This window comes from Eurytemora carolleeae, unplaced genomic scaffold (genome assembly GCF_000591075.1).
Source record: "Eurytemora carolleeae unplaced genomic scaffold, Eaff_2.0 scaffold1932, whole genome shotgun sequence".
In the NCBI taxonomy this organism is placed as follows: domain Eukaryota; kingdom Metazoa; phylum Arthropoda; class Copepoda; order Calanoida; family Temoridae; genus Eurytemora; species Eurytemora carolleeae.
Window position 1 is genome coordinate 14959 of NW_019397831.1, and position 24820 is coordinate 39778.

Sequence of the window (24820 nt, forward strand, 5' to 3'; positions counted from 1 at the left end):
AACTGAAACCGTATTTACAAGATGACAATGTCTGATTCATAAAAGTCTATCTGTAAATGTATAATTGCTGAAGATCCCTCCATTAAAAAGAACTGAAACCGTAGTTACAAGATGACAATGTCTGATTCATGAAAGGTTCCCGGAATACCTTTATCTTTTCAATAATGCTGAAAGATGCTGTTGGTTTTCTAGGATTAATTTGGACCTAATAGTGTTTATTTCTGATAATATCTATATGTTTTCCTATAGAAGACAGGCACAAGTCAATTTTATAGAGTTTTGAAACTTACAATCATTGATTTATAATTGATACAAGATCAGCCACAGCTTTTTATAGTACTGTCGTGAATCGGATATTGCCATATTTGCATGGAGGGTCACTTAAACTTAATTCTGAGATTCAAAAATGTATTAACAGTATTTTAACAATTGATATACCTTGATTCTATCTTTTTTCTTGTTGCTAATGGTAAGATTGAACTGATTCCCAGAATTCTCTATAAAAATACAAATCCTGTATAATCTAATTTTTCTAAACGATGTAATATTCATTTATTTATTAAAAAGCAAAAAAAATATATTTGTGAAATAATAATTATTTGGTTACAAAAAGTATTACATTGCTACCAAGCATCAATATATGTAAAAAATTACTCAATCAAAATAATCAAATTTAATATTTTTTTATTTATTAAATATACTTATATCTATTTATGTCATTTTAATTGGGTATTGTTAAGTGCTAAAAGTAACTCTATTGCACTATACAACGGGAAATATTAGGTGTGATAAATTTTCTCAAAATTAAATAAAAAACACTTTTAAATTATTACATAATTACATAAATAACCTGTTACATAATTACATAAATAACCTGTTACATAATTACATAAATAACCTGTTACATAATTACATAAATAACCTGTTACATAACTACCTAACTGCCTGTTATACTCAGTTTACCTAGACAGAATATTGTGTTGCTTAAATGATGAGATTCAATGGAACATTTAAATCGTTTCTTCAGGTGTAACGGATCTTTAAAATGTTGATCAGGTATTTCAAATCTAGGGAAATCAAGTTTTCAGATATTGATTACGTAGTTTTTGAATTTGGTTTTTACAATTAGATTAGCCATATTCCGGCTTGCACTGAAATATTTAATTTTTTAAAGGGAGTGTTCGCGAAAAATGAAAGGGGGGTATAGGCTTAATGCGATAAAAAAGCGCTTTTGATCGCTACTAATCTTACTTCTGTCTGTTGCGTCTATAAGGAGAAAATGGATAAAGACCATACCGAATAACATGGCGTCCATGCAAATTGAGAAAATTGCAACATACGACTTAGATTGTAAAAAAATCAATTTAATTTCAAACAAATCCTTCAGATATTACAACCTATAGTCATCGATTATCTTTTGCCACATTTATATATAGTTGATTTTTCATAATATGTTTTAATTGTTATGATCTGAGAGTTACTTATAAAAACATGTATTCCTGTTTCGAGGATTTTTGGTAATGAAGACGACATTTTAATATTTTCCAGAAATGCTCGAAAACAAGTGGAAAGCTAAATATTATTTTAAAAAACAAAATCAAAACTAGTATGAAACATCAAATATATACAAATTTGGCGAAAGATAATCGATGACTTTAGGTTGTAATATCTGAATGATTTGTTTGATATTAATTTTGATTTTTTTACGGTCTAAGTCGTATGTTCCAGCTTTCTCAATTTGTATGGGCGCTACGCTCTTCGGTATGAGACATCTTTATCAGTTTTCTCCTTATAGACGCAACAGATAGAAGTAAGATTAGTAGCGATCAAAAGCGATTTTTTATCGCATTAAGCCTATTCCCCCTTTTATTTTTCGCGAACACTCCCTTTAAATATGCAATAAAAAATAGCCCTTCATTTTTAAATATTCTTGAGTTATGGATTAAAACTTTCCACTTAAAAATATTTCGAAATCTGTTGAAAAATAGATTTGAATAAAAAAAAACATTTAAACAGTGAATTCAGAAATTTCTAATAAAGGCTGTATGTTCTAAATATACTAATAATAATTTCTAAGGTTTGGTCTTAGATACATGTGATGATGTAAATAGCCCAATTATTGAAAAAATTAGACCACTAATTTAAATGATGTGACCGTGTGGTAGTTACGGAGGTAATACAAAAAATTAGAAACAAAAATTCTGAAAAATGTTAAATATATCTTTTTTTCTGTTAAATGTGACAGATATTTTAATATTAATTTTAAAAATATGCCTCAAACTAACTCAACTATTAGGACATAACAATTTGATGTGGAATTACCTTCAGCCCACATCCTCCTCTCCCCCCCCCAAAAAAAAAACTTTTTTTTAAATCGAATTAGGGTTAAATTAAAAATAAACCTTGAGCGAGTAGGAAATAAATCCTCGTAGAACTGTAATTGGAGTCCTTGTATAATTTCATTCACCTTTATGATAACAAATTTAATTTCAAATTGCATGTTCAATTAGTTATATTATTTTTATTATTATCATTATTATTATTCAAATATTGATTTTGATTAAAACAAAAATATCAGTGTCCAAATTTTAATGAATTTGAGCCGCGTCTCAAATCCGCAAAACACGTTTCATTTGAGCGCCGGCTTAAATCTTAAAACATTGGATTCAATTTTAATAAATGGAACCAAGCATTCTGAAATTTAAGTCCGTGGCTCAACTTTTTAAAATTCGGCCTCTGAGCATTTTAATTAGGGTGCAAAAACACATTTATCATTTATGTTTGTAAGCTCTCACACAAAAATCTATGACAATTTTGCTAATAAATTCCAAAAAAATATGGCTAAAAAAGGCTTCTTGGGCTTCAAATAAAAGTCAACCTAGTCCTAAAATATCAAATAATGAATCAATTAGTATTTTTTCCCGATATAAAATGTTTGAAGGCGGTTTATATCCAGAACTTTATCGCTTAATTACTTTTTTAATTTTATCGCTTAATTACTTTTATTACTTTTTTTATTTGTAAATTGTAAAATTATTAATCTATTTAGGGCTTGGGCTGAATATCCCCTTGAGGTACTTAATTTAAGATTAGCACTCATAGCGGCACAATTTATGCAAAATTTAATTTTATGCAGGGAGTCATAATAAGCATACGGAGTTAAAGGGATTGTTTACTGGGAGTCATAATAACCATATGGAGTTAAAGGGATTGTTTACTGGGAGTCATAATAACCATAGGAGTTAAATGGATTGTTTACTGGGAGTCATAATAAGCATAGGAGTTAAATGGATTGTTTACTGGGAGTCATAATAAGCATAGGAGTTAAATGGATTGTTTACTGGGAGTCATAATAAGCATAGGAGTTAAATGGATTGTTTACTGGGAGTCATAATAAGCATAGGAGTTAAATGGATTGTTTACTGGGAGTCATAATAAGCATAGGAGTTAAATGGATTGTTTACTGGGAGTCATAATAAGCATAGGAGTTAAATGGATTGTTTACTGGGAGTCATAATAAGCATAGGAGTTAAATGGATTGTTTACTGGGAGTCATAATAAGCATAGGAGTTAAATGGATTGTTTACTGGGAGTCATAATAAGCATAGGAGTTAAATGGATTGTTTACTGGGAGTCATAATAAGCATAGGAGTTAAATGGATTGTTTACTGGGAGTCATAATAAGCATAGGAGTTAAATGGATTGTTTACTGGGAGTCATAATAAGCATAGGAGTTAAATGGATTGTTTACTGGGAGTCATAATAAGCATAGGAGTTAAATGGATTGTTTACTGGGAGTCATAATAAGCATAGGAGTTAAATGGATTGTTTACTGGGAGTCATAATAAGCATAGGAGTTAAATGGATTGTTTACTGGGAGTCATAATAAGCATAGGAGTTAAATGGATTGTTTACTGGGAGTCATAATAACCATATGGAGTTAAAGGGATTGTTTACTGGAAGTCATAGTAACCATATGGAGTTAAAGGGATTGTTTTCGAAAAATAAAGGGGTTAAATATTGACGTCGAATTGAATTCGATATCGATCGCTACCAATTTTACTTCTATTAGGAGAAAATGGTTTAAAATGACTGCCAAAAGAGTAGGAGTTAGGAGTAGGACGCATACAAATTCAAGGAGTTAGGAGTAGGACGCATACAAATTCAAAGAGTTGCATTAGTTTACTTAGACCGTAACTAATTCAATTAAATTTAAAACTGATTTAATCAAAGATATTACAAGCTACGATTGTCGAATTAGTTCGATGCGTTTTTATAAATCTAGTTATCATTTCATGATATTTATTTTTACTTTGTTTTTTTTTCATTAATATCTTGCTTCAAACTTGTTTTAATGGCTGGCCCTGGATTTTCAAACACTCCTGGAAAATAACAAAATGTCGTCTTTATTATCAAAAATCCTCGAAATTTCAGGAATGAATATTTCCGAAAGTAAAACTTGATTATATATAATAAAAAACGTCATGAACATCAACTTTATACAATTGCATCGAATTGTAAAATGGTAAAAGTTCAGAAGGAAATATCAAAACGCTTAAAGATCAAATACCTTGTGTTTCGAGCTCTTTAAATCGTTGTTCAGACAAATCATTTTTTTAGGATTTCGCTTTATATCCTTCATAAGATGTTGTTATGAATTAAATTTGTGAAAGTTTTTTTTAATTGTTTTTTTTTCATAATACACCGAGAAAAATTTTAATTTTCTCAATTTTCTGCAATTTTGTTATAATATTTTTGTAAATGATTAAATCTTTGTATATAAATATTTTTTTTTCAAACTTTCCTTAAAGAGGTGAATCATCGTTACTATATCTGAAGTTAACATCCTGCAACCATAATATGAAAATTAACCTTTAAAGGGACTGTAAACGTTATTTCATCTGACCCATCTTTTATAGAGTGTCATGTCTTATCCACAATGGTTCCCTTTAAACCTTATTATTTGCCTTGCTAAAATTTAATTATGCTTGACTTTGAAAAAGTATGGTGGACCTTGTGTTAACAAGAACCATGAAGTGTTAGTTTATATTTCTAGCTCTGTTGTCAAAAACAAAGCAGAATTGAACATTCGTATTTTATATCTTTAATATCGAATTGCACAAGTTTTGCGAAAAAAAATGCAAATTTTTTGCAAACAACCTGTCAAAGGAAATTTGCACATTTTTAGTTTTTCTTGATTAAAAATTTGGTTATTTAAAATTTTGCAAATATTTTTGCATATTTGAAATGGCATGGTCAAGGGCTTTTCAAAAATTTATGATTTTTCATTTTTTGGACACATTTTTTTTGCAAACATTTTTACTATATAACTGGATTTTGCGATAAAAAATTCAATTTTCGCAAATTTGCAAATTTTTTTGCAGATTCTAAAAGTAGAGCACAAGAGCTTTCTAANGACCCCCCCTAGCATATCCTGGTTTTCAAGTACCGCAGCAGAGATAGGGTTAATTTACATATTTATTCCTAAAGTTGAGATTGTTTGAGTCTGAGACTTGGAACTTGAAGGCTAGTTCACCCTTAAAACAAATGTGAGGTTAGGTCATTCACAATCATGGATTCAAAATAGAATATATAGTGATACAATGATCAAGAAAAAAGGTTATTTTTATTTACTAATACAACTATATGATTTTCAAGTTTAAATTAAATTGTGATATCTGTAAAAATGTGCCCCGAAGTCACAAATTTTGTCAAGTTAATCTTGTGATTAAGTTTTCATCTTAAACCTGAAAGGCGGGGGGAGGGGGGGGGGGGGTTGGAGGCCCCCCCCTTTTTTTGCCCCAGCACTCTCATTTTTGACACCATCACCGTGAAATTTTTAGACTTTCAATGAATAGAAACTATGATTTATTGTTACATTTTTTTAAAGCACTGGGTAGGAGGTTGGTAAGAAGTCCGTGTAAAAAAAAATCTAAAAAAGCCCTAAACTTTATAAAAATGTGTCAAATCTTGAGATTTGTTTTAAAGAAAAAAATATATTTTTTTCTTTTTTTACCCTTTTTTGGCATTTTTTTCAACCCTCCTTAGCGCCAAAACTAATAAAGCTATCGGTCTAATTATTTTTCAATGGGCTATGAAAAAGCATTGCAACACTATACCTATAATCCAAGGCCTTTTCTAGGGGGGATTAATTTAATTCCTTTTGTTTATCCTTTATTGGTCATACTTTGCAGGGATAACTTTAATTAATTGATCCTCAAATCTAGAAATACCCACATTGGATATCGAGATCAAGCATTCATGATTAACAATACTCAATACAAAAATAACGGCCGTCAAACATTTTCACAGAGATTTGATCAGTTATGTTACAAATATTAAAAGAGAATCCCCGCATTGGCATTGGGCAGCCATGGTACATTTGAATTTCCGAGCCGGGTCAACCTTTCCGGTAACAGTTTGTACTGTACCTAGCTCTGTGAACAGGACTAGCCGGTGCAACAAAGTTGACGCGGTCAGACTTAATGCTTCAAATAAGTTGAATTTACTTTTACTAACGGGGGATGTGGTGCGTGCCCGACAACGTAATAATTCCGAAATATTTGGCTACTCTGTTTTATAATAGTTTTTTGATCTAATTACATGAATTTTTCAGTCTTTTTCCTTGTTTTTAAATTACCTTAAGTTTTGCTAGAATAGGAAATATGTTTGAACAGGACAGAAATGTTTCTTTATTTATTCTCCATCTAAACCTTCGCAAAGCATAATCTAAAAAGGAAATAAAACGACTTGTTTTATTTATTTTTGCCAAAAAAAATAACCAAAAAATGCTTTGTTAACGCCATTTCCAAAGCTGACTCGATAATTCTTTTCACACTTGTAGTTCCCCCCCCCTTACCACCCATTAGGAGTAGGAGTAGGGTTAAACAGACAACCCTTGAATAAAACCCTACCAAAGAATGATTCATCTTGCTGTTTACATTTCTCCAATTCAGCCGTTAAGCTCTCAATGTGCCAGCTACTCTGCAGTTCATCAAATTCATGAATTATTTTCTTTTAAATTGTTTTCACCAGGAACCGAGTCTTTGCCACCAATTGTGAATACTTAACTCAATATTTGTTGTAGCCCTTCATCCTGAGAATTCTATTAGATTAAATAATCTAATCTAAGTTTGAATTTGAATTTAGGTTTATATTTGAGTTTGTGGCGAAGACTTAATCCTTTTGTCACTTTTCGTACAAAAAATAAAATATATATAATAGTTTGGGTGCCTGAGTGTTTGTATCCAAAACGGCTGTACCGATTTGGTCCAATTGTGTAATGACAACCCACATGACGCCAAATTTTAAAAAGAAAAATCTGCGAAAATTTGAGTATGATTAAAAATGGCCCCTTGGCCAGAGCAACAGTATAAAGCTAAAATTGTTAATGAAAAGGGGGTGTGAAGCACCCTAATTCCTTGTTAAAAATATTAAATAAAGTCCAAAAATTAAATAAAATTGAATTTTGTTCCTTGACGTTGGTTTGTTGGATACTTTTTAGCATTGACACAACTTCCTATACACATATCTATAAGTATAGTCATATTCTTGTTCAATAGATAGATAAGCTACCCAAACTAATATATTTTTAGCATCGAAACAACTTCCTAAACACAAATCTATAAGTATAGTCATATTCTTAACATATATTAAATATTCTAAATATTTATTTTAAATATTTTAATATATTAAATATTAACATATTTAAAGAAACATTTTTTAGAGATATTTTTAAATTACAAAAGTTGCAAAATTGCTCTAGGGTTGTATTTTAGTGCTTCTCTGCTCTGTACACAAATGTAAATTATAAAATAAATGTACTTGCACAATGCCACTAAATGCAACTAAATGCCACTAAATGCCACTAAAAAATGGTAAAGATGAATTAACAAATAACAATTTTGATTTTGGGGCAGTTTGCGCCCATACAATATCCTCCTCCCCCTTCCTCTTTTCTTTAAAATGTTTAAGTTAAAGCCAGGGGCCCGAGGGGGGTGATAGTTCTCTGTCTGTGTGCTCAGTTAGCTGTACTGAGCTGAAAACTTTAGAATGGTGGATATCAGGATTAAGGCTTAAACCACTCTTTTTCTTAATATCCAGTTTAAATATTGCTTGTTCTCCACATGAATTTAAACTCTAGAGAAGCAACATTATATGACAATTGGATATTTCATTCTAAAGTTTTCAGCTCAGTACACTTACAACTGTTTGCTAATATTGATATACTATAGGTTAGGCCAGAATCAACTTAACATAAACAAAATGCAGTACGCTCTCGGTATAGTTTATGGTCTATAAAATTAGTAAAGGATCAGCGTATCACTCTATACACTTTAACCTCGTTGGTTAAAGCGTAAAACAAAGCGACCCTCCTCGATGCAAGGATGACAATGCCAGATTCACAATGATACCCTTAAAAGCTTTGTCTGATCAAATATAAATTAGATGTCAATGTTTATCATTTTGAAAACTGATTATTTCAAGTTGTGGTTTCTATACTGCAGTAAAATGTTTCAATTTAGAAAAATTAAATCTTTCACAATATTTATCATGGAGATAAAGTGTTCAAGGTTACCGTTGTACATCGGACATTGCAATCTTTGCATGAAGGGTCACTTGAATTTACGCGTACAGTCCCTTTAAATGAAAAAGATGCTTACCTGATAGGAAAGAACCCTGTTGACATCTTCGTCAAATAAATGGAAAATCTGGTCAAATAGATATCTTATTCATCTTTAATAACATTCCATTAAAGGCAATCTTTTATCAATTATTTTTAGAAACTCTGCAAAAAATAGTAAAAAATAATTATTTTTCTGAGAATTTGAATGAAAAGACTTAATAAGAAAACTTATGGTCGAACTTTAAAGGGACTTCGGACGACATTTTTAAGGAGTTAAAGGTTTATTGGTGCCATTTAAACGATACCTTTAATTCTGTGTCGGAGATTTCTTTGTTCTTGATAGAAAATTTGAATTTTGAAAAAAAAAAAAAATTTAACTATGTTACTGCTAGTGTACCCATGGTTCCCTAAAAATCAGGCAATTCGGTCCAGTCGTTTGGTTTTTACCTTAGCTGGAGTGCCCGGCGTTGGCCGTAGCAAAATACAATTTAGAATTTTGAAAAATAAACTTTCGAATTTTGAGAATAACAAAATTTGATTTGCAAAAATATATTATTTTTTTAGCTTATGTTATCGCCAGGGTAGGGTTCCCTAAAAAATGTCAGCCAATTTTGTCCAGCCGTTTGGCCACCTTTAGCTATTACATATAAATACATAACAATATCTTTACGAGTGCGAAGAGCTTTATTAAATTATTAGCTGAAGTGCCCGGCTTAACCCGTCTAAAAATAATTTAAATTTGAAGAAAAAAAATTTGATTTTTGAAGAGAAAAATGTCGAAATTTTTTAGCCTATAAGTAACTCTACATTTTACTAAAATTATAAACATACGTGTAATTTACTTCAGTGTGACGTTATGAGATCTTGATCCAATTTGATTTAATTCTATTCCGTATATTGTGTTGCGATCTAAAGATAAATACTATTTCCTGTTCCGGTGTATAATGTTTTCTCTTCTCCACCAGGTAATTATTGTACGCAAAACTAAACTGAAAATCAGTCGCCATTCGAAACCTGTCAACAGTAAAACTAATTAGTAATTGTATTTTATTTAATATTTTATTTATTTACTGGAAAAATCCACGAGTCATTTTTCTTATATTTTTTTTTATTTTAGAGAGAAAATGAAAGCTTTATTCTCATAATTCTCAAGGCCAACATACAAAGAATTTTTCCCCTAATTATTTTCAAAACTTACTTGTGACTTGAGGTGCGTGCCCAGTATTTCTTAAAGTCTTGATAGCACTGGTTTAGAACAGATTTCTGGATAAAAATTGGACCATGTGAACTACCTTTACGGGTCTCACCTGGCTCACCAAACACCTAGAGCAAATTTTATGATTAAGTTTTTAAAAAAAGCAAGTTAAAGGATAAGACAAATTCATACCGCAAGGGCTCACCAGGGCTAGATGTTTTGGGTTTCTTTAATTTAAGTTCACATACAATTTAGTATATAATTCAACATCCTTGAAATTCTCAGAATTTTGTTTTTGTATTTAAAGCGAAATATTAAACGCATTATCAAACAAAAAAGTAGAATAGAGAAAAAGTTGTGATTAAAAGTTACAGAAGACTGGGATAAATACCGAACTGGTAAATATGGGCGGGTTACAGAAAATTCTTAATTTAGTAAAAGTTTAAAGGGAGTCTTCTCAAAAAATAATACCCCCTTTCATTTTTGCGAACACCACCTTTAAGAGGCAGAGAAAAAGGGAGAGATGTAGCACATTAAGACAATGTTAAAGTAGTTTAAACAGTTTTACGCACTTTTAAATTTCATAGAATAATTTACAGGGTTATCGACAGAGGATGATACTGTAATGACGGCCTAGAGCTCTTTAAATACGGAGATCTGAATGCTAAACATGGCTCTTTGTCGTCATTGTAGTTTACTAAAGAGAAATCAAATGATTTGACAAAATAAGTTTACGGCTGAAGGGAACTATACAAATAAGAAAAAAGACTAAATAGGTTCAGTAAAGTCTTCTCTTCCCTTGTGGGTTACCTTGTATAATGTTAAGGCTTTTAAACTATTGGTTAAAAAGAACAAATAAATAATAATATTTTTCAAAGAAACATCTTACGTTTTTGTATCAGAAATGCGCTATTTAAAATTTTAAAATGCGGGAAACAAATGTATCGAATATTGTTGATGGCGAACAAGATAGAAAATGGCGGAAGCAGAAAACCAGAAAGTACAGCAAATAAATGACATATCTTGGGAAGATGTAGAACTAAGATCAGTTGACAGTAATGAGGTATTATTTTTAATGTGCTACCCTTCACAGTATCTAAAGGTTGAAAACAATCAATCACAAATCGATGAGAAATATTTACTTGTTAAAACGAAAACTAAAAACAAGTTTTTACTCTTTCATAAAAGATGATGCAATGTTTCGTAGCAATCTGGAGTGATTGTTTTTTTTTTAACATTTATTTTAAGATTCTAATTGTTTTTCTTTTAACATTTATTTTAAGCTTAATTGTTTAGGAAATGAAACTTTTTATATTTAAAGACTGTAATACAATATTTTTAGAGAGTTGAAGCGACCAATGAAAGATTTGGTAGTTCGTTTACTGACAATTCAATCAGGCAGAGATTTAATCATTTTTAATAGATTCAGTTTAATATTTACTTTAATTTAGAAAATTTAGTTGAATTTAAAAGTTTTTTTTTTCACATTTACTTAACTACTGCTGAACTTCAATAAGGGTTCTTGTGAAATTTTGAATTTTGAATAAAAAATAAAGAAAGGGTTTTTTAGTTTATTGGCAAGATGAGAAAGTGAATAAATGGCTTTTTCAGAAATTCTTTTATCCGTAAGGTGTACGGTATTATTCTGGCTGAGTTATTGCTTGTTTCAGCAATTGTTCTAGTTGTTAACCTCACAGAAATCAGGTAGACAATTTACAATGAACCAAATCATTAAGCAAATTAATAAAAAGAAAAGTCTTTATCCTTATTTTATTTGTATCTCCACAAACATGGCACTTGAAATATGGATATTTTCTGGTATTGAAGGTTTTCTGTACCNTCTTTGCCACAAACTCTGATTTTCTAATAACTATATCTTTGGAACCAAATATTGCAGACCTTAGATATTTCAAACTATGAATTCTGTTAGATCAAATAATCAGAAATTGAAATATCAAAGGTTTACAACATTGAGTTCTAAAGATATTGAGGTTTAAATATTTGATTTTGTTCCAAAGACTCAATTCCTATGTACGTATGCAACCTCGCTAGACATTTTATTAAATTATATTCCTCCTGAATTAGCCGACTAGTCCACGACCATACAATTCTATATAAAGTCTCGCAAGGTTGCATACAAAGGAAACAAGTATTTGTCCCAAACTCAAAGTTTGTTTTTAATCTTTGTGACAGAAAAAATCTCAAGAACTGACGCGGGTCAACCCAGACCGAAATATATTTTCAATAAATGTGGAACTAACATCTACTTTTTATACTCTTTTGGTCCATCACCATCACCGAATTTTAAATCAAAGTTTCTATTCTCTATATCTGTGCAATCTGATGGTGTAAATTTTTGATATTTCAAGCTTAGATTATTTGATCTAGCAGATATCATAGTTTGAAATCTATAAGGTACGACATTAGGTTGCAAAGAAATAGGGAAACAAATTTTCAGTTTGTTGCAAACACTCAGTTCCTTTGAAGGAGTTCCTTTGAAGGAGTTTCTTTGAAGGAGTTTCTTTGAAGGAGTTCCTTTGAAGGAGTTCCTTTGAAGGAGTTCCTGAGAATCCTTTGAAGGAGTTCCTGAGAAATTGAGAAAAACTAAAATAATTGTCTTTCCTATCATGTAGCCAAAGACATTTTTTTTATTTTTTTAATACTTGAGCTTGATCTTCTCCTTTTGTTTAATTCAAAATGATGAGACAACGCATTGGAACTTTTTCAAACTAATTATGAGGAAGAATTTTGTTATATGAAACTATTGGTGCTCGGAACTCCTCCAGCTTCCTACGAAATGTTGAAAAACAAAGCTCATATTTACACAAAAGAGTGAACGTATATGTAGAAAGGGTTATAATGGCTGGAAAACATGGCATCAGATTTCAAACTGAAATAAAATGTAGTTCAGTTTTGTGTGATGTAAAAATAAGCTTTTTCATAGGAACAGTATATATGAAAACAATGCCTCATTTTATGTGTTCATAGGTAACAATTTTATACTCTTTCTTATTATTCATTATTCATAATAAATTATTCATAATTTATAATACATTATTCATTCTTCATAATACTTTATTAATTATTCATAATACATCATTAATTATGTATTATTCATTACTCATTACTCATTCATTATTCGTTATTCATTATATTCATTATTTATCATTCATTTTTCATTATTCATCATTCGTTATTCATTATTCATTATANTTTCCGATGTCGTAGACCTTTAACATCTTGCTCAAATATAATATAATATAATATAATATAATATAATATAATATAACATCTTGCTTTGCTCAAATATAATATCAAAGGTTGTAATGATAATCGGGTTGTAATGATAATAGGAGTTTAAACATCTTAGTTTGTGGCAATAATAAGTGTGATATTTGTGTTTAGATTTTACGAGTTGTTTGATCTACTTGATAGTTTTATCCTCTATCCTTGGTATTGTTGGTCTTGGTAAATATATATATTCAAACCTTTTATAATTAGAAGATCTAACAAAGACGACTTTATCTCCGTTTTAATTTAGTCATCAACTTTTATGCAGTGCATAGATTTATTTAGTCTTAAAAAAATCTGTCTGAAAAATTTAGGTTCTTTTTAAAGTTGCAAGTTAATCTGAATCTAGAGTCAAAGTTTTCAAATCGGTTCTTTTGATATCCGTCTTTAAAATAAAAATTATTTGACTTTTAGTTCCTAATCCTCATATTTTTGCAACCTGTTGGTTTGACCATGGATAAATTTTCAAATTATGTCAGTTAAAATTTAGCTACACTTTTGAAATTTCAAAGGTTTATACCATCATCAGGCTGCAAATATATAATGTACAGACAATTTACACAGTCTACAGTTCTACACTGTAATCTCTAGGGTCTATATTTTGATTAATCTAGCTAGCCTGTTTGTGGGTTTGTTTGCTTCTGATGGTTCCTACTATATTATGAGAATGGTTTACTCAGGTTTTCGCACCTTACGTTAAGATTTTTATTAGCTGTCGTCTTCATAAACTAATATTCTTTTCACATAAATAAACATTCTTTTATTTTCTTATCTCTATATATATCTTGATGGGATTAATAGTTTGTATTTCAAACTTAGGCTATTTAATCAAACAGAATTCAAAAATTTACATTATCGTGATATAGTCGTTAAAAATCAGAGTTCGTGGCAGGAATATTAGTTTATGAAGACGACATATAATAGATATATAAAAAAGTTTTACTTAAAGGACTGGTTTAGATTATTTTAATAGAAAATAGGCACTTTGATTTCTAATTTATTCTTTTTGACAATTTGAGCAATACTTTGTGTTTACATTGTATGTTGAATGATATATATTTTATTTCTAGGTTTAGGTGTACTTGTTGTATCATTTTCTTTAATCTACGATACTCAGCTTATTCTGATAGGCAAGCAACAGGGAAAATGCCAAAGTTAAATCAGAGAAAAATTCTTTAATGCCTCAAACTAAAATCTACACATCTTCGATTGCGTGAATCTTAGATATTTCAAACTTTTGAATATATGATTCAACATAATTTATATAGTGAAAGCCTAAATAAGACGGAATAATATTAATTGATTAATACTCCATAGTCGTATTCGACCTTAGAAATAGTTTGCAGTATTCAACACCGGTAACCTGCTTTTAGCAATTTATTTTTATGAAACAAGTATCACAGAAAAGCCCTATTCCTGCCATTTCCAAAATGTGGTCTGCCATTTGAGTGCTTTTACAATTACAGGATATATGAATGATTTCGTTCAGAATTAGACATTTTCCTGGTTTTATTCAATTAATTGAAATTAAAACATATTTCTTTTATTAATATTGCTAAAATCAGGTTACCAATGTTGAATGCCGCAAACTATTTCGAAGGTCTAACACGACTTCAAAGTTTCAATCAATTGACGTTATTCCGGGTTATTTAGACTATCACTGTAAATATTGAAAGTTAACAATATTATAAAAGGATGAGAACATCCGAGTTTGTGTCGAGTAATCAGGGAATTCGCTTACAACTTTAAATGAATTGTTAAAAATTCTAAATTATCCTGAAACCGCAAACTAACCTTTGCATGTTCAACAGATTTTTCTTCTTCTCAATACCTCTTCAATAAGAGGAGTTATAAACAATTTCAATTTACGTTAGTTTGACGTAAACTGATAGTGAGATAGTTGAACCGGTTCTCTTAAATTTGAACCGGTTCTCTTAATCTTGAACCGGAGCAAAATGTAATTTAACGACTTCTCTCTGTTTATTAAATTATGTCCCTGGAGCAAAGATCAAAAATGACACAGTAGGACACTAGATGTCGTCTTTTCAAGGTTTAGGTTGTTTTGTTCACAATAACCCTGAGGCAGAAGCCCAATGGAGTTACGCGCATGCCGCGTTGAACTACAAGACAGAGAGAGCCTGTTTTAATTCCTTTGGGCCTCTGTCTCAGTGTTATTGTGAACGAAAAACCCTTAAATCTTGAAAAGACGACTTCTAATGTTCTATCTGTATTGTTATTAATCTATGCCCTGAAGTAACAATATTTCATGTTGCCTTGTTTAGGAAAACATAAATATTCTCACTCTGCTGATGATTATACTCTAGCAGCATTCAGTATCCTTACAGATATAGTTCAACTCTTCCTGTATTTATTAACCTTGGTCGGGGGCAGACGATAATATTATAGTGCAACAATTATATTAAATATCGACGATTATATAATAGTTTAGCTTTTTGACTAATTTGTATTATTTTAAAAATATACTTTCAAATTCTATCAAAACTTTGCATCTTCTTATTTCACTGTTAACACTTTTTTGGTGCAAAAGTACCTCGGCTTTATTGTTCAATTCGTAAGAGTTAAGTTTTTTGGTTCTGTTGTAAATCATACATGGAAACTTTAATTGCGCGTGTTCTAGAAGTTATATTGACAAAAAAGGAGTTTTTTTAGAAGTTTTATTTAGAGTTTAGAAATCACACGCAGGTTTTATTTTTTACACTTTGTCAAAAAATCGTTTTTTTAAAACCTCATTTGAATCCCATCTACATATATATTTCTTATTGTAAGTAAGGATGTTTGTATGCCCGAACTCATGAACTCATGAACCCCCTAGCTGGACCGATTTGCCTCAAATTTTGATTGGGGAACTCGTTAGAATTAGTTCTTAGCTTGGTTTAAAAACTTTCAGGAAATTTTAGTTTCCCGGCAGAGCTGGGTTTCCAAACTAGTACCAATATTAATCAATTTGAATTTAATGTATGTTTTGCCGACCATTTATAATGTTTTAAAATTATATGTGGTGCAATTTAAGATGTTAATAAAGGGCAACTTTAAACTTAATTAGAATTAATTTGCACAAATTAAATATAAACTTATAAATGTCAGTGTAGACTGTAGAGAGGCCCTGCTAGAAAACAAACTTAATTAGAATTCTACTTTCCTTACAGAGAAGTCGAAGGTTTCAAGGGATTCATATTTGTCAATGGAGGGAGGGGTGACTTGGCAACATTGAGCCACGGAAAATTTGCATACAAGCCACGGAAGTGATCTCCGATTTCGCCATTTTGATTTCTGCTTGTTTATTTTATAATTTTCTATCTTTATTTTATGATATGAAAACCAAAATACATTTAACATTGCAGTTCAGTAGTTTTGAAAAAACGATATTCTGTCTCAAATATCGTTTTCTTCTCAAAGAATTAAAAGATAAATCAATTTATTTTTTAAGGCCTTTCACATGTAGAAATTATCTCAAACACAAACGCTTTTTAACGTGACACCGGGATGATACAATTTGGATGGACTTATGCACGAGTTAAATGTGAAGTCTGTCTTGTAACTCTTTTTTGGTGACAACTGTATATTATCCCAACACCCAATCTAAAACATACCTTGGTAAATATTTCATCTGTATAGGTGAGTGACAAATCATATGCATTACTGTACATATTAAATGACGGTATTGCCCAACCAAACCAAACCATCTGCCCCACCTCCTCATTATAGAAATCCTCCAGTGTACACTCCTGAACACAAACAAAATGGCGATTGTCAAAAAAATTTTATGGATTATACATAGTCAAATTTTATTTCATGTTTCAAGTGAAAACCAAGTACAGCTTCTAGAAACTATAAAAAATACAAACTTAAAAATCTACTGAAAAAAGAGAAAAAATTGCATTCTTACAAAATTTATCAAGACTCTGGTTTAAAAAGTGTTTGAAGTTTTTAAAATAATCCATGAAACATGAACTTCGTGACTAGACAGAAAACGAACAATGTGTTTATGTGAAGGAAGGGAGCTGAGTAATTAATGAAATAGAAACCGGGGAAACAAAAAGAAAGGAAGATTTATTATCTTAAAAATAAAAGTAATCCATCCCCAAGAATCAATGAAAGGTTTGCGTTTATTAAATCTAAAAATCTTCTTTGAAAGAAGATCAAATAATCTACTTATAAATTGTCTCAATCACAAGTAAAGAGTATAAGTTACAAACTATACAATTAGATGAAAATCTAACATTTATTGTAAGATAAAAATATATTATATATATATATATATTGTATTACATATTGCTGAACTATATATACACTATGTTTTTGGGGTGCTTCGTGCCCATCCTCGACATTAACATTTTATATCTGTGAGCATCTTCTCTTTGTAAAGAAAAATAATATTGGAACTAACAAATTTTTCCCGGATTTTAAAATATTTTTTCTTCGCGCATTTTTAAGATTTCACTAAAGTTAAAAGCTTTTGGATACAAGTTTTTGTAACTCTGAGCCATCTTAAACTTTCTCTGGGGCTATGCGAGGTCTTACACAAAATTTGGACCCGATTGGTTCAGCCGTTTTTACGTTTATTGGATACAAACAAACAGACAGCAAAGTATATATATAGATTACATATACAAAGTGTACATTTAGCTTTCAGAGAATAAACAACTAGGTCTTGTTAGGCGCATCTGAGAATATTATGAGATACAGGGTGAGATAGAGAAAATGGCAAACTAGAGAATCTTTAGCCAGGGATGTATATGGGGGGTATACACCCCTACACACAAATGTAAAAGAAATACAGAACTACAAGTAACAGTAAAGGTCTGCATTCATCTTTTAACCCTATCCCCGCTGGGGTACTTGAAAACCAGGATACGCTGGGGGGGGGGGTCAATTTGACCCCCCCCTCTAAATCCCATGTTTTATGTCCAAATATGACAAATGATACATCATTAGAAAGCTCTTGTGCTCTACTTTTAGAATCTGCAAAAAAACTGCTAATTTGCGAAAATTGAATTTTTTATCGCAAAATCCAGTTTTATAGTAAAAATGTTTGCAAAAAAAAAAATTGGCCAAAAAATGACAAATTATACATTTTTGAAAAGCCCTTGACCATGCCATTTCAAATATGCAAAAATTTTTGCAAAATTTTAAATAACCTGATTTTTAATCAAGAAAAACTAAAAATGTGCAAATTTCCTTTGATAGGTTGTTTGCAAAAAAATTGCAATTTTTTTTCGCAAAACTTGTGCTATCCGTTTCCTTATGTCATAGGCTTTCCAAAAAGCTAAATTTTATCAAAATCTGACAAGTGAAAGTGGGTCAAAACAAAGATTTAGTTTGCTACAGGCAAACGCAGTCATTCAGGCAGTGTGCCTGAGGACTCAGGCAGTTAGTATTAAAGCCCGGTTTTAGGCCTTAAGGGAGGGCTTTGGGTATGTAAGAAAAGTCAGAAAATTTCAACAGCCTCAGACCAATACTTTTTGAGTTATGTAAAAAAAACTACAGGGGGGGGTCAAATTGACCCCCCCCCCCCCAGCGGGAATAGGGTTAATGCTGTATTACCCTGAAGAATGGAGGGTTTTTATCTAGCTGAATCCAGATTTTGCTATTGACAGCTTTAAATATACTCCTTAATAACATGCCTGGTTAGCTGTTATCAAGTTGCCGACCCCTAGGAAAGACAATAAATCTTTTTATTGAATCTGGTTTTATGTGAAAGCACTAAGCATCAAGATGTCAGTTTAATTTACAAGTATCTGTCTGAGATGAACTTACAAGAATCAAGATTATTTTTCCAACGTGTAAGAATATATATAATAAATATTAACAACAGCTGGATCAAAAAGCTGCAGCATCAATCCACAAAATATCTTGTCAGAGAAATTCGACACTTCTGCATGTAACACAAATAGTTACTTTTTATTATACTTAATTTAAAATTTATGGCCCAAGATGTCAAATTGAATAATAGTATGAAAAGGAAATTGCGAAAACAGAGTGCTGCAGCTCTGGGCAATATGCTTAATATTAGGGAGAAAGAAGAGCAGAAATATGTGTCAAAATGCGTTTTTCCCTTGTCTATAGAATGTGTTGATCTACAAGAGAACAGAATATGGAGGTATGATCAACCAAAAAGAAGATACAACAGCCAGAGAACAAATTCACTGCTCTTTTTAAAATTTAAAAAAAAAATCTAATTTGTTAAGAATACATTATACATATACCGAAATAATTTTAAATGTATAAACATATCAAATTATTATATCAAAATAGTTGTAATTTCGGCATACTTTTGGCAAGTTCAATATTACGATTTATATTACGATTTTCCTTATAACGATGTAAACTAAAAACGTTCAAAAAGTTTAAAACTACATATTACTAAATCCAAATCAGAAAAAACTATATATTTCTATTTTTTTATGGCACAAATCATAAAAAAATCTTATTTATCTCGTTAAGCAAATCTTATTTATCTCTTTAAGAAAATCTTATATTACCTGATTAAGCGAATCTTATTTATCTCTTACAACAAATCTTATTTACCTCTTTAAGCAAATCTTATTTATCTCTTTAAACAAATCTTATTTACCTCTTTAAACAAATCTTACTTATCTCTTTAAACAATCTTATTTATCTCTTTAAGCATGTCTTATTCATCTGTTTAAACATATCTTTTTTTATCTCATTAAACAAATCTTATTTATCTCTTTTTTAGCATATCTTATTCATCTGTTTAAACATATCTTTTTTATCTCCTTAAACAAATCTCATTAACTCTTTAAACAGATCTTTTTTATCTCTTTAAGCAATCTTATTTATCTAATTAAGCAAAGCTTATTCATCTGTTTAAATATATCTTTTTTATCTCCTTAAGCAAATCTTATTTATCTCTTTAAAAAAAATTGGATTTACCTCTCCAAACAAATTGTCGTCGTTGATATAGATGAATAATTCTGACAGCCCAGGTATCCTAACAAAATTCATTAACTTCAGAATTGGAAGAAATTTATTTTTGTATAAATGTTTAAGTTTTATATAAATGTTTAAGTTTTGTATAGATGTTCGCTTACTTAATTTGTGCTTTAGCCTATATAGTATACAAGTTTTAACTTGGCTTATAATCATTTAGAAAAAATGTTAAAGTAACAATTTGAAGGGTGTAAAATTGGAAATTTTGATATCCTGTTTAGCATTGATAATTATATTTATTTTTTTTGTCTAAAATTTTGATTCTGCTTTTTGAAACTGAGTGTTATGTAAAACAACACTAATCTTCTTTTTTTGACCCATCCCTGTATTTGTTGGAAAGCATTATTTAAATCTTTTTAAAGGCTTATCTGTCCAAAATAATTAAAATTAATAATGATCCTTTGTAAAAAGGCATATGCTCATCATCTGAACAGCTTCAATTTGTAATATTTTAACCATTATGCTGGTTTAAATTTGATAATCTTAGACTTTTTTGTGTATGAGGATTAAATTATGGATCAATAATAAACTAATTTGAACAACTGAATAAATTCAAAGTATTTTAAATGCTTTTTTATTTCCGAAATGGTGTCGTAAAAATGTAATAGAGCGTTAGTTCAGATTATCAGTAGTCCAATTGATATAGCATCTCCGAGGTTGAATGTGTTAAATGTCGTCCTCTATCTCTCAACATCTTCCTACGAGGAATTTGCTTTACACACAGGGTGAGACAAAATATAAAGAAACTTAATTTGTAAAAGTTTTAGAAATATACATTTTGCACAAGATTGCTGCTACACATGACAACTCGTTTGCTGTCCAATTTTGATCTGTAGTTCATTGCATGAAATAATCCTTAGTTTTATTTTAATAACACACATAAAATGTATTACTATAGAAATGCACTTTACATACAGGGTGTCCCACGAAACATGACAGTATGCAGGACGACTTGAATGTCGTCTTGATACTATTGTCATGTTTCGTGGGACACCCTGTATATTTATATTTTACCACGATCTGTTAAATATTTAAAACAACAATCAACCTGCAAGGACTGTTCTGAATTTTTATGTAGAACATTTACGAGACATCAGATTCAAAAGTAAATGTTTGTTGCTTAACAGTTAATTGCAAAGTACCGTAACAGATTTGCTTCAATTGCCGGACTACTGAATGTTGGAAGATTGTCAAGATCATCAAATATATGTTCATGCCTGAATATAGTTTTTTATTAATATAAATATAATGTTAATAAACTTTACTGCAATTTTCCACTAAAGCCGGTCATCTATTAAATTAAAAATTTCTTGTGTGAAAATTTTATATATTTGCTGATCAAGTTCGGATAAAAATACTTATTTTGAATTTTTTTTTTAAACACACTGTATTCCCAAACTTTTGGAATCATGATAGGAGCTAAGCCCAAAAGCTGAAATACAGGGACAGCTTTAAATATACTCCTTAATAACATGCCTGACCCCCCCAAGCCCGTCAATTTCATCAGAAGAGTGTAATTAAGACGATAATATAATATCTACTTCATATTCATGAACCACGTATAATTGAAATAGTTGAGTTCTCTACATTACTTCAGAGATAATTATCTTCTTTGCAAAAGTTGAATATAGAAAAATTTTCTCTTTTTTTTGTCTTTATGTTTAGATATCTAATGGAACTGTATTGTTGAGTACCAGGGGGGTAATAAAGGTTTTCAGGTGGAGCAACCTTATTTGCAGTTATCTCTCAAACTTATTTCAAATATTTTCTACTTTTTTCTTTAAAAATAAAGAACAAAGAACTGAGCTACAAGAAAAATAATAACTTTTGTTTAAAATAAAAACTTAAAATTAATTGGTTATGCAGAAAATGTAGATGGAAAAAATTAAATACCTTCCATGTTTGTAAAGTCAATAGTGATTGAAGTCATAATCTTTTCTTTCGACTTTTAGCATAATTTTCAATCAAAGAAATTAAGTCTGCCACAAACTCTGATTTTCTAAACCATATGTTTTTGTTACCCAAAAACGTAGACCTCAGAAATGTCAAACTAACTACAGTGAGAATCAGCAAATTGTGGAATGGTACGACGACATTATAGCTATAATTATGATGTTGTTTAACTTGTGGCTTATTGCATCACTTATTCTTTGAAATCGGTCTGTTTACACTGCATAATTGATGTTGCCTGTATTCTATGTTATATAAAGTCATAATTTGAGTTATAGTTCTCTGGTTCTGACAGTATGAATTCCGTTAAATAATCGTTTAAAATATCCAAGGTTTACAGTATGCATCAGGTTGCAAAGCTAGATGTAAGGATTGGAAAATTTGAGTTTGAAGCATGACACTCAATCCCTTAAAGGGACAGACCGGCTATGTTAAACTGAGTTTGCAGTGTTGTGGAAAAATTCTTTAGTATTCATTTGACGGTCTGTCCCTTTAAATATGGTTTAGTCATGGTTAAATAATTTTTAAAGATTTTCCATATTTGCAGATCGTGTTCAGACAATTTTTACATTTTATTAGATTTCGCAAATTTGCAAATATCAAGCCATCATCTCATAGAACTCTACAAATACTGATTTATCGATTCTTTTCTACGGCCCTGAAGCTAGGATTACCTGACTATTCTAATCTTAGGATGGTGTGTATCCAACCAGTATGGTAACTGACCATTTGTCACAATATGTACATATCGTACCCAGTTCAGGTTCCTGTACAGTCAACAGTGTCAAGGTTTACTTACAATAATAAAATAATAACAAATAATGACTAATTTTTAAAAATATATGCGATGTGGTCTGGCAAGCACTAATCTAAAATATTAACTCAATATATCTGAAACTCTAGAATATATCATTTAATCGCTGCTAGAAGTTTGGAAAAGCCCAATATAGCTCAAAAAACGATTTCTTAAATATACTATGATATCTTATTTTCTTCATTTTCCAAAAAGATTAAATCCGTTGAAATATTTGAAATTTAATGATTATTTTCTGAGTTAAGTTAAAGAAAACGTCAAAAATGTTGTTTCATGGTAGTGGTATCATGGGTTTCCAACAGGGAATAAGAATAAAGGGAAGGGGAATGGCGCTGGTCTGGCATGAGAAAACCAGTCGCACTGCTTTGCAGACGATTTCACACGCACCGAGATTCGTATGTATTGTATATACCTACAGTACACGCCTTCGGTTCGTTATCAATTACACACACTCTTTTGGAACAGACAGACATACATGACGTTCCCCCCCCCCTTGGGTTTCATGTAAATATTTATAAGCGAAGAGATTTATTGTACAGAAACTAAACCTAATTTACCTTTCGATTGATCTAAGTGAAAACCTGAGTTCCTCGTTATCTGAATATCTTTTAGGATCAATCTCTCCATCTAGATTTTCCTCAAATAAAAATGACAAATAACAAATTTTGTTTAGATTTACAGTAGGACACATAAAGCAATATGAAGACAATTGTTTGACTGAATTTATGATTTTAAAAAGATGAAAATGTAAAACAAAAATTGTGCGAAGACCAATTGACGCCACTAATAAAAATTATACTGAAAAAACTGAAATGATAAAAACTTATAATTCTTTTAACACGACACAAAGGAACTAAATATCCACGTCAAACTCATTTTTCAGATCCATATTTTTGCAACCTGAGACCGAATTTGAGCTTGGTCGCTGAACTTCTTATACAGCCGATTCAAATTTTAATCACTGAAACATAATTAAAGATGCATGCAGATTTGAATTGGTGATTCAAGGTGTAAACCGGCGAAATAAGCAAAAAAATTGTTCAACTGTATAGAACCAAGAATGTTAGAAGAAAAGACAATAAAACAAGTTTTTGATCTTTCATCCTGTGTGGAAAACAACAGGAGCGTACACAGGGGGGGGGGTCATTCATATTTAATCTTCTTTTTCGAGACCCGGCAGTAGTGAAAACCGCCTGGAAAACATCAATTTTACAGTTCCAAGGGAGCTGACCATACATAGCCCCCCCCCCCCTGGACACACCATATTAGAAGAATTACTACCAAGTATATATTGGTGTATAAACGACCAGCCTTCTTTAAATTACTAAAATATTAACCTGAAGTATACATTGAGGAAATTTATTGACTCCAATGTGTGGAAAACAGGAGGTTATAAATTTGAAAAGAATGGAGAACAAAAAAAACATTATATTTAGAGTTACCCACAAAGGTTAATTACGATATAAAATTACGATTTAAAGGTAAAATTCGGTCTTTTGAAATTAAAATAGTCTTCTTGTGCATTATTATTATCCGGCTGCCTAATATTCGGCGCGGAAATTCAAAGGAACCGAAGTTTTATTTCAAAGTTATGTCACGCAGTTATACATTATAATTCAAATATGTTTTTCGTTTTTTTAAATATTCGTAATTGTTAGGATGCATGTTACTTTTTCTCTATTAATATCGGCAAATATAGATTTTTCATTTGCAATTGCAATTTATCAAGGACCTTGACATGTATCAATGACTAAATTTAAAAGGACTGCACGCTTAATTTCATCTCCGGTCATTAAAACTTTTTCTTTTTACCAAAGGCATTTAGTAAAAATAATATATCGGGGGTAACATTGTCTCATGTTTCGAGGGTAAAATTTACACATTAAAACTAACCTGTTCTGCTGATCCCTCTATATTCTGTAAACTAACCTGTTCTGCTGATCCCTCTATATTCTGTAAACTAACCTGT

At 30.6% G+C, this 24820-nt stretch overlaps 1 protein-coding gene and 1 long non-coding RNA gene across 2 annotated transcripts in view; one reads left to right on the top strand and one right to left on the bottom strand.

The window, feature by feature from the left end:
* The window catches only part of LOC111716039 (N-acetylglucosamine-1-phosphotransferase subunits alpha/beta), a 26092-nt gene extending 1279 nt beyond the window's left edge, over positions 1 to 24813 (bottom strand). Inside the window, exons 1-18 of the mRNA XM_023491452.1 lie at positions 24745 to 24813; positions 23409 to 23488; positions 22712 to 22804; positions 21230 to 21304; positions 20031 to 20088; positions 16724 to 16858; positions 9825 to 9949; positions 9556 to 9640; positions 8664 to 8711; positions 7475 to 7519; positions 6915 to 6984; positions 6641 to 6729; positions 5485 to 5537; positions 4805 to 4847; positions 4571 to 4636; positions 2403 to 2467; positions 964 to 1067; positions 439 to 497 (exon numbers count right to left, since the gene is read on the bottom strand). Coding sequence (XP_023347220.1) covers positions 439 to 497; positions 964 to 1067; positions 2403 to 2467; positions 4571 to 4636; positions 4805 to 4847; positions 5485 to 5537; positions 6641 to 6729; positions 6915 to 6984; positions 7475 to 7519; positions 8664 to 8711; positions 9556 to 9640; positions 9825 to 9949; positions 16724 to 16816 — 945 coding nt within the window. The 5' untranslated portion in view covers positions 16817 to 16858; positions 20031 to 20088; positions 21230 to 21304; ... (1 more) ...; positions 23409 to 23488; positions 24745 to 24813. The remainder of the gene's footprint in view (positions 1 to 438; positions 498 to 963; positions 1068 to 2402; positions 2468 to 4570; positions 4637 to 4804; positions 4848 to 5484; positions 5538 to 6640; positions 6730 to 6914; positions 6985 to 7474; positions 7520 to 8663; positions 8712 to 9555; positions 9641 to 9824; positions 9950 to 16723; positions 16859 to 20030; positions 20089 to 21229; positions 21305 to 22711; positions 22805 to 23408; positions 23489 to 24744) is intronic.
* Positions 13113 to 14243, top strand: LOC111716040 (uncharacterized). Its single transcript, XR_002768398.1, has 3 exons — positions 13113 to 13289; positions 13727 to 13792; positions 14183 to 14243. It is a non-coding gene; the product is annotated as an uncharacterized LOC111716040 (long non-coding RNA).
* Positions 24814 to 24820: the final 7 nt, after the last annotated feature.